Source organism: Arachis duranensis, chromosome 5, assembly GCF_000817695.3.
Source record: "Arachis duranensis cultivar V14167 chromosome 5, aradu.V14167.gnm2.J7QH, whole genome shotgun sequence".
In the NCBI taxonomy this organism is placed as follows: domain Eukaryota; kingdom Viridiplantae; phylum Streptophyta; class Magnoliopsida; order Fabales; family Fabaceae; genus Arachis; species Arachis duranensis.
In genome coordinates, this window is record NC_029776.3 from 101,392,865 (window position 1) to 101,404,003 (window position 11,139).

At 37.7% G+C, this 11,139-nt stretch overlaps 1 protein-coding gene across 1 annotated transcript; it reads right to left on the minus strand.

The window, feature by feature from the left end:
• Positions 1–7,002: 7,002 nt before the first annotated feature.
• On the minus strand, positions 7,003–7,677 carry LOC107490929 (uncharacterized). Its single transcript, XM_016111728.1, has one exon. It carries the CDS (start codon positions 7,675–7,677, stop codon positions 7,003–7,005), a length of 675 nt encoding a protein of 224 aa, XP_015967214.1.
• Positions 7,678–11,139: the final 3,462 nt, after the last annotated feature.

The window sequence follows — 11,139 nt, forward strand, 5'->3', positions numbered from 1 at the left end:
CTAATTTTGACAAAAATAACACAATTTAATCGATTATATGTGTTAAATTTTAATTATTAAAAAACATCTTTAAAAAAAGACATTTTGAACGTCTTTATTTGAGTGACTCCCTTCGCAATAAGCGATAAATATTGACTACCAAACTTTTCTCACATTATATATAATTTAAAGGTAATTAATTACCTCATTTCCTAACTAAATACACATCTCTCTCTCTCTCACACACACACACACACATATATATATATATATATATATATAACACAAGCTAATAACATGAAAATGCAAGTTTAATTGCGAGATACTTTTTTTCGTCATCCCCAAAATAACAAATTTTACAATAATAGCTAGAAAACATTTTTTTTCTTTTTAGGTGGAGTATAAAAATAATTTGAGAGTAAACTAAAAATATCTCATGCCAAATGGAGTCAAAGAGAAAAGAGTAAAATTATAGGAAAAATCCATTGAACAACAAATATTTGCAATGTCCCAAAATACTATATATAAAAAAGAAAAAGAGAAAAATATACGCGGAAAGAAACAGCAAATAATTAACAGGTAATAGCTTGCTTTCACCGTTGTTTCGCAATGTGTAACAATACAAAGTTGCACAAAAGAATAAACCACATAACCCCAAAAGCTTCAAAAAAATGGGTGATACCCATGGTATTGGAAAATCTTTTCTCAGTATCACCTTGCTTTGGTTAATTCTTGTTCCTTCAATGATGCACATGCATGCGCACGCGCATGGCTCGTTATGGGATGAATTGCTTCATCCAATACTCACCGTCACAATAATTAACAAAATACCAAATAGTACTGTGTGCGTTAAATGCATATCAAGCGAGGATGACATCAAGGAGGGACTACTGAATTCTTCGAGCACGGAGCCATTCAGCTTCACTGTCAGGCTTAAACTCCTAACAACGATAAGATACAATTGTTTGTTAAGACATGATGGCGAAGAAATTGGTCAATTCTTAGGGTTTCGAAGCGGTTCTTATTGCGAGAAAGGATGTGTATGGGAGATTTATGAACATTATGCACTGCGAACAACAATGCGCTACGGTTATGTCAATCATACGTACAAACCTATAGGAAGCCCGGATGACCATACTTATGACTATACCTAATTAAACAACGTGCATTGTGCCATTATATCTTACCAATAAAGGAATAAGGAGTTCTAACTTCTAAGGTAGATCATATGTTATCTATGCTAGGTTACATAGAGATTATTATTTATACAATTTTTTCTTCTTTTTTTTTTATTATCTTTGACAAAGGAATGGTGATGCCTCTTCCATTACAGGATTTTGGAGACAATTAAGAATGGAAGAAAACGTTAATCAAAATTTAGTTATTATTATTTGTATAGAAATGTAAGGTTCATTTTCTCTTTGTGTTGAGGTTGTAAATGTGTGTTATTAAATTGTGAGTTATTACAACATAATCTTTGGAGTTACAACAAATCTAATAGTAGGTTTTTATTTGAGAAAAAATATCCAATTTAAATTACATACTCTGTCAATGTTATTACGTAATTAAGAATGAAAGGTTGGGAGGGCTTTTAGTTTTATTCAACAATTCTTTCAATTCTAAAAAAATTTAGGGGATTATTCGGCTTGAAGAAAATTGATAAAGCAAAAAAAATCACTTTACAAGTAGTATTAGTTTTTGGTTTAAAAAAATTATAGAAATATAATGCTTTGATCTTTAAAATTTGAATTTTTTTATATAAATAAAATAAATACTTTATTTATCCATATAAATAAAGTATAGACAATTGATGCATTTTTGTAATTAACCACATTTTAGAAAAATAGATCTTCTCAATTTTTTCTATCAATTATTTTATCAATTGTAATTTTTTATCATTTAACATTTTTTTTATAAATTTTTTTAGTCTCACTTAAAAAATTTATGGTGAGAGATCACACTTTATAAAATAATTAAAAAAATATTAAAAAGTAAAGAACATATTTGACTTGATCTTGGCTGCTGTCGAAATGTGTAATAAATAATATCTCAAGTGCTATGCATCAAAGATGAGGTTGGAGGATGCTTATACAAAGACTGCATAAGGAATGTGATTCATTTAAGGTAAAACGTTAAAAGTTATGTTACCCATTTTCGTATAGATTCCTAAATTATTCTTTTGACCATATTTTCTATTAATCACTCGACTAAACAGGACGTGACATATCACTAGACACTACACTTCGAGATTGCTATATTCTTCGAGTTTATTTAGGGAAAATAATTTATAGTTTAGAGATTATTGTTTAGTTAAATTATGAAAATTTTATTTAGATTGAAAAATGTAATAGTTTTACACAATTTAGGTTACTTAGATTGCAATAATTTTAGTTCAGATTAGAATAAAAATATAATAATCTTAGACGATTAAGGCTAGTTAGATTGTTGTTTTGTTAGATTACATTAGATTTTAGATTCGTATTATAATTTTACATGATTTTAGAAAGTTTTTTTTTTGTAACAATATGTTATGTTCTTAGTTATCCTAGATAATTTTTTCACAGTAACTTTTTAATATTAAAAATTATAGTTATAAGTGATGATACTTTTTTATTAAAAAAATTATGACAATATATTTTTGCAGAGACTTTGGATATTGATATCCCGTCGTATTAGCCTATTGATTTCACTTCCAATATGCTCTCTACCATATATTAGAGAGGCTAGATTCGGCCACGCTATAAAACTTACGGATTTTTTCTTTAACAATATCCTAATGTCTACATTTATTAAAAGGTGGAAGCATGAGATTTCATAACTTTCATTTATTGCGTGAGTATTCAACTCATTTTTTAGGGATGGATGTTTGTGTTGTGTTATGCACCATTATGGAATGGGTGGGTGATTTTTACCAATGTGAAAATGAGTAAGGAAAAAATATATATAGAAATCAAAGGCTCAAATTTCTGGAGAAATGAATTCAAATTTGAGAGTGCACAAATCCGACTCTCTGATTTGTGTGATAGTTTTTTTTTTCATTTTAGGACATATGAGTGTGTCAAATTTGCAATTAAAAAATTTAAAATCGAAATTTTAAAAATTGGCGAGTTAGATTTAAAAACAAAAATATTAAATTCAAAAAATATAAATATGAGGGTCAAATTTGTTACATATATATACCCATCTGATCCAATTGCTCATAGTTCATCTTCTTTACCTCACCTCCTCTTTCATTTTTTTTCATTTTGCTAACGTGAATAAGTAAGAATGAGAGTGACAGTGTTACAGTGATTAAAAAAAAAAAAGAATGGATGATAAAATTATGTTAAAAGTATATTATTGTAATAAAATTCTATTATAAACACTTAAGGGAGTGAGATTTGTATATGAGAATACGTTTGATCTTGTTGTTCTTTTCGCATTATCATTTGAAGAACTAAAATGTGTGATTTGTGAAATGATAGATCCTCAAATATCAAAGATGGTATCGTGTATTTTGTATAGGTGTATGATTTTGTGGGTTTGTTCATCTTTAAACGAAGTATGTCACCAATAAAGAGTAAGAGATGTGTTCGGTTGGTTGGATACCGGACGGTTCAGAGGAATCATCGGGTTGATAAGAAGGGGTACGACCTGGTTCCGGGTTGCGGGGCTGGATATGGAGTAGCCGACGTCCCAAGCTCTTCGCGAGGAGGGGGTGTCACCTGCAAAGACACTCTGACGCTCTAGTCAATCGTGGCGCAGGCGAGAAATAGGAGTAAAGTAATATGTGTGACGTACCTTGAGGGAGGGGCAGGACCCTCCCATTATATATCGTGTCAGAAGTGGGTCTCACAAGAGCAGACCCACCTTCCTCGAAACTTCCCCATACAGCTGTAGTAGAGAGCTGTCAAGGACGCGTGTCCGGGTCGGTGGTTGAGTGCCTCGCACCCGACCGTTCGGGTTGGGTGGCCTATGGGTCGGATCGGCCCACGTGATGTTTGGGTTAGGCCGTAACAGTGCCCCCAACGCGTCAACAATGATCGTGAGGGCCATTGGTGGCGTGTTATATCCTCTCTTGTGTGTTGTCGCTAGGTCGGCCGCTCGTGGAGAGGACGTGCCTCTTGCGCGCATGTCTGTTCGTTGATGGGAATAACCGTTTGTCGCCTCGTTCTTTGCGTTGGGCATTTAATGCTCATAATGGGTTGTTTCAAACCTTGCGAGTAGAGACTCTTTTTTCCTTGCCTTTTGCGCTTCTTGAGTTGGTTTTCTATCTCCTTCATCCTCAGTTTTGCATTCTATTTTCTCTTCAGTACCTAGCTCTTTCCTACTTTCATCTTCTCCTCTCGAATTTCCTGTTGCGGTTCCTGCATCCTTGTGCATTCACTCCTTCTCACTCCCTTTCGAGTCATCACAATCAATCCTGGTAAGCATTCATCCCTCGCCTTCTATTTCATGTTCATTTTATCTTCATTATCTATGCTCCTGTATGCATGCTGCTCTCCTTATTTGACTTGCATGCTGGCTGTCATTAGTATTAGATAGGTGCATTAGGGGGGTTATCATTCTAGGGCGTTAGATTTAGGTTTTACTTAGGATTTGCTTTAGCCATGCTTGGTTTCAGTTATGAATAGGCTAAAAGTAGTTTCTAGGGCCTTTTTCGAACTCTCGACCTTGTAGACTAACTGAGTGGTGCCCCCACTGTAGGTATGCCTCATATCGAATCACGAGCTTCCTCCTCAAGTGCGGGTTACGACCGGTATGCTTGGGTGACCTCCGACGTGAAGGACTCCCCGAACCAGATAGGTGAGGAGGAGCTTACAGAGTTCCGTCAAGTCGAGTACCTGTGCGGCGGGACCGACGAGGAGGCCAACTACGATGTTTTCGTTCTTGCCCCCCACGAACGGTTATACAAACTCAACCTCCACGCCCCTCGAGTTGCCGACTGAATTTGGTTCTACAAGGCAATGTTTACCCAATTGGGAGTTTGCATCCCTTTCTCCTCTTTCCAAATGGCTCTTCTTAACCGAGTCTCCGTGGCACCGTCTCAGCTGCATCCGAATAGTTGGTTCTACAAGGCGATGTTTTCTTCAACCTTACGAACCCTTCCAAAGAAGAAAAGCGAGGAAAGGGTTCATGTCCTTCCGATCTGCCCAAGGTCGTAGGATTTTTGGCTTGTTTGAGGACTCTTACCATGGGTTCAAGGACAAGTACTTCAAAGTGCGCCCAATCAAAGGTCGCCATTCTGGCTATCACTGGAGGGGCAACGCCTCATCCCAATGTATTGGAGTTTCGGGGCAAGGTCCAATACTTTTATAAAAGTAACATACAAAGGAATGTCCTCTGTGGACAAAAAGATTACCGATGTGTTGTTGGCTGTTTTTGGGAAGAACCATGTGAACCCCCATCTCCTTATGGGTGACCAGGAGGTCACTAGAAATTATGTTTGTGAGTAGCTTTAACTTGTATTTCTTGTATCATTGTTGCTTTGATTTGTCATGCCGATTTCACGACTAACCTGTCTTACTGGTTTGTTGTAGTGGGAATGTCTGCCGAATTGACAGGCCTTGAGAATTTGGACAACACCTTTCTGGCTGGCGACAGCGATGAGGAGACGGTTGACGGGAAGCAGGTGGCCCCACCCGAGAATAACGACAACCAGGTGGTGCCTCCTCCCCATGATGTCGAGATGCCGGACCGCAATGCTGACGAGGCGCACGTTTCTCCTGTTCACGAGGAAGTGGTCGGTACTGGGGGCTCGACCTCCAATCCACAAGCCGAGGAGGATGATGTGAATGTTATCTACAACCCCAAGAGGAAGAAGTCGTCCTCCAGTCCTGAGGGGGCTCTCACTGTGATGGAGAGGAATTTTAACGCTGGGAACTTTATAGACTCTCAGTTGCTTCCCGGTACGGAGGATTATTTCCATGGCTCGGATCTTCCCGGACAGGCGAGGTGGATGTACCGTTCTCTCCTTCGCGGTGCCGCCATAGCAAAGAAGGCCGAGTTTAAGCTGTCAGGGATGTAGTCGATGCAGAGAAAGCTCGAGTCCTTTGTTAAAGCCAATAATCAATTTAAAGTGCAAGTTGAAACTCTTCGGGGCAGGTGTCCAAGGCAGAGGAGAAGCTTAAAGCTACCAAGGAGAATGCCAAAATTTCTGAGGAAAAGTTGAAGACTTCTGATGTGGCCATTTTCCGGCGGACCAAGCGAGAATTGGCCCTTGAGAGTCAACTTAATGCGGCGCAGGGTCGAGTGGCTGCCTTGGAGAAGGAACGTAATGAGGCCGTGTCGTCGGCTAAGGCTGCTCAAATCGAAGCTGAGGAATATAAGAAAAAGTACAAAGAGACCGTGAAATAAGGGAAGAGCGCCATCTTGATGACTGAAGAGGCCCTTAAAGCCCAAGTGAAGATCGTGGCCCCTGATTTCGACACGTCGGCAATCGAGGTCTTTAAAACCATCAAGGACGGCAAAATTGTCGATATGCGGAAGAAGTGATTTCTGTACTAGTGGATTTTGTAATTTGGTTTTTGTGGGTCTCGTTGTGTAGTTCAATGAACTTTGTTGTTGTGCATGTTGGATCCCGTAACTTTGAACTGCTTTAGTAGCCGCCTGGTCGGCTTATGGTTACTGTTTTTCCCCACAAACTTGGTAGTGCATTTTCGTTCTATTTTATTATCGTTTTGTTGGTATTGGCTAGTTGCTTGCGTTTGTTTACCGTTGCATTGGTAATTTGGTGAAACCAAGTGGTGGCTTCATTTTCGCTGCGGTCGTTTGTTATGGCGTTGACTTAACTAGTTTTCGGGGTGATCAGTCCCAGAGCACCGTGTTGTTGCCTCGTTTAGCATATATTATAAGAAATTTGTTGTCGTGGGATGTATAAACGGGTAAAAATAAACTTGGATAAGAGAATATTAATTTTGAACAAGAGAATATTAATCAGTAGTTGGGCAAATCTATGGCAGTGATAATTATTTAACACAGATTATCTTACTAAGCTTGCCGGGTCGCCTGCTCGGCATGTTTGGACTTAGGAGTAAAACCTTCTCAGGTTACCCGCATTCCATGTTCTTGGGACTTCTTTGCCATCGAGCCTTTCCAACTTGTAGGCGCCCTTACCAATCGCCTCTTTGACCTGTATGGGCCCTCCCAGTTAGCCGCCAACTTACCTTCCCCATGAGTCGGCACCCCGATGTCGTTGCGTCGCAAGACCAGGTCATTTTGTTCGAATTCTCTTCCGAGTACTTTGGCATTGTAGCGCAGGGCCACTCTTTGCTTCAGTGCTGCTTCCGACAAATGGGCCATTTCTCTAGCCTCGTCTACTAGGTCTTTCTCTACAGCTTCCTCTACTCTGCCCAGAAGCAACCGTGGACTCAGCTCGCCGACCTCCACGGGCATCATAGCATCCACCCCGTATGTCAGACGGAATGGGGTTTCCCCTGTGGACGATTGTACGGTTGTGCGGTAGGACCAGAGGACGGAGGCAAGTTCGTCAGCCCAAACTCCCTTTTTCTTATCAAGCCGCTTTTTGAGGCCTAGCAAGATGACCTTATTCGCGGCCTCAACTTTGCCATTTGTTTGGGGGTGTTCTACAGATGAGAATTTTTGCTTTATGCCCAAACCAACAAGGAACTCTACGAACTTTATATCAGTGAACTGCGTCACATTGTCAGAGATGACGACCTCAAGGATGCCGAATCGAGTTATTACTTGTTTCCACATAAACTTCCGACAATTGGATGAGGATATGATGGCCAGTGGCTCGGCCTCTATCCACTTGGTATAGTAGTCGACAGCAACTATGAGGTATTTGACCTGCCCCGAACCTACCGGAAAAGGTCCCAGGAGGTCGACTCCCCAATGCGAGAAGGGTCGGGAAGACGTCAATATACTGAGCTAGGTTGTCGGGGCCTTGTAGAAATTGGCATTCTCCTGGCACTTGACGTATTTCCTTACGAATTCTTGGGAGTCTCTCATCATCGATGGCCAGTAATAACCAGCTCTAATGAGCTTTCTTGCTAGGGCTTTGTCCCCGATGTGGTGACCGCAGCACCCCTCATGGACCTCTCTGAGCACATAATCCGTTTGGTCGGGGTGTAGGCATTTCAGCAAGGATTGGCTAAGTCCTTTTTTAAACAACTGACCTTGTATGATCGCATACTTGGCCGCCTCCCTTCTCAACGCTCTGGCCGTCTTCTCTTTATTGTTTGCCTGACTAAGTCTAACAAGATAATCATTGCTTGCTTAGTCCAAAAGTCTTCGTGGAAATTGACCCTCACTCACCTGAGGTATTACTTGGATGACCCGGTGCACTTGCCGGTTAAGCTGTGCAAAATCCTAAGAAACAAAAGAAACAGAAGTAGAAGCAACTAGAAGCATCAATAATAACAATGGATAATGAAATCAGAATCAAAAGTAGAAGAAACAGAAGCAGAACCATAAAAGCATAATGGAATTAGAATCAACAACAATAATAGAATCGGAATTAGAAATAATATTATTAACAAAATCAATAAAATCACAAATAAAAAATTCAACAAATCCAGCGGCGAAGACGCGAAGCACATCGACGAGGACACGAAGCACAGCGACGAGTGACACGAAGCACAGCCGCGAGGACTAGCGACCGAGCGAGGAGGAGGAGCAGAAACAACGAGCGACGCATGATGTCCACCCGTGCGGATCTGCTGGTGTCGACGTCGAACGAGGATGAAGAGCAGCGACGAGATCTTGCGGCGAGATCCTACGACGAGGATGCGAACGACGAAGAGCAACGGCAAGCAGTGAGGAGCAGCGGCGGATTTTCTTCCCCTTCTCTTTCCCACCTTCCCTTCCCCATTTTTATTTAACCTGTTTTTTTTTCTTGTTTTTTATTTTATATTTTTTAATTAAGGATAATTTGGTAATAAAAATTAAAATTTTGGTAAAAAGGACAATTTTAAAATTAAGTTAAACCTTAAAGACAATTTTGTAAGCCAAAAAATATTGGGAACGAAAAACATTTTCAACCTCTACTTTAAGGACCAAAATCGTACTTAACCCTATAATATAATATCTAAATTACTACACATTATAATATTAATATACACAATAATGTTAATAATAGAAAAAATTAACATACTAACCTACTAATGATAATTAGGATAAACATACCGAAAAAATTATTCCAATATATACTTTTATATTTAATTATTCGTATAATTTATTATCATTAACATGTAAAAATAATTAAAAATTTCTCAACATAATAAAAGAAATACATCCGTAAAAACAAATAATTTGATAACATAATAACTAATTTATGTATTGAGGATTATTGAAAGTGCAATAATATATTCTCTTTTAAAAATTAAATTTGGTACCATTTTTTACTAAAAATACATTTTAAATATTAATAAATTCACACATCTTTAGTATTATCACAAATAAAACATATATTTAGGGATGGATCTACTGTTATAGCTATGGGGTAAGTGCTCCAATACAATTTAAAATTTTATTGAGTAGTATATGATAATAATATTTATTTGCCCCCACTAAATTATTTAATTTGATCCCACAATAATTTTTTATTCAACTTTAGACACTTAATAGTCAATTTGAGAACTTCATATTAGATGTTCATTATAATTATTAATTTTTAAATTTAAATAAGATTGGTGTTCTTTCTTAAAAATCAACTCGAAAGAATATTATCTATCTATTTGTACTTTTTTTTTAAATTAGCTTTAATTTTTTTTCATAACAGCTACACTGAATGAACTTTTTCAACTATAAATATCATCAAGAGCTAATTGTAGGAAGGTTGAATTTTAAATGATTGTTTAACAATATATATAAAAAAAACATTTTGATTATATTGTCAAGATTTTAAAATATGAAATATAAAAATTTAAATTTTAAATTCTATATTATTATTTAAATTACTATTTTAGTAATTTAATTTGATCACTTGTATAGAATAAATCTTAAAATATAAATTTTAAAATATAAAATATACATTGAAAATAAATTAAATATATGTATTTATACACAAATTTACAATAGATAATTTGATAGTTAACGTTATATGTAAACATAATATTTTTATTATAAAAATTATTATCATATTATATATATTTCGCCCCCACTATCAAATCTTTTCGAGTATGTGCGGCTCATGTTTGACATCTATGGGAGAATCATGGCGGAACAAGTGATGGAACTTTCTGTCAAGGCTGGAGATGTCGGTCGTGGTGGTTCTGTACACTCGACCTACATACTTGCACGCTGAGTCTGCAACAGTATCGGATTGTCACACTCAAATATCACCCCGCCATTTCTCATATGACAATTGGGGCAAACACACACAACTATGTAAACGAGGTTACTGGCCATTGTTGCCTTCTTTTTGTGAGAAAAATGGGACAGAAAAAGATATAAAATGTGTGTAAAAAAGAGTGAACTACCAACCCGATTCCTGTCCATTTCTTAGAATGACAATACGATCCCTCACCATAAAAACGATCCATTTTGGTCCCTGTCCTTTACTTTTTTGACCCAACGCGGTTCCTGTGGGTGTTTTTCCGTTAATTCTAGAACGGAAAATACTGACATGTCAGGTTAAAAAATGGACAAGAACCTAATTGTTTCTAAACTTAAATTAGTTAGGGGTTTATTTGTCCCTATTCTTTAAATGATATTTTTAAAAAAAATTTACTCATTATTAATATTCTTTTTTTAATAAATTATTGGATATATGGTATAATAAGCACAATCCGTATGAGGCCTTGTATGGGAGGAAATGTCAATCTCCACTATGTTGGTATGAAGCTGGAGAGAAAAGCTTGTTGGGGCCGGAAATGATAGCTGAGACTACTGAACAAGTCAAGAAAATCCGTGATAGGATGCTTACGGCGCAGAGTCGTCAAAAGAGTTACGCTGATCAGAGGCGAAAGCCCTTAGAACTTGAGGAAGGAGACCATGTTTTCCTTAAGGTTACTCCGACCACGGGAGTAGGTAGGGCGATTAAAGCAAAGAAGTTGAATCCTCGATACATTGGTCCATTTCAAATCCTAGAGAGGATTGGGCCGGTGGCGTATCGGATGGCTCTACCACCTCATCTTTCGAATCTGCACGATGTGTTTCACGTGTCACAGCTTCGGAAGTACACACCTGATGCTAGCCATGTGTTAGAACCTGAGT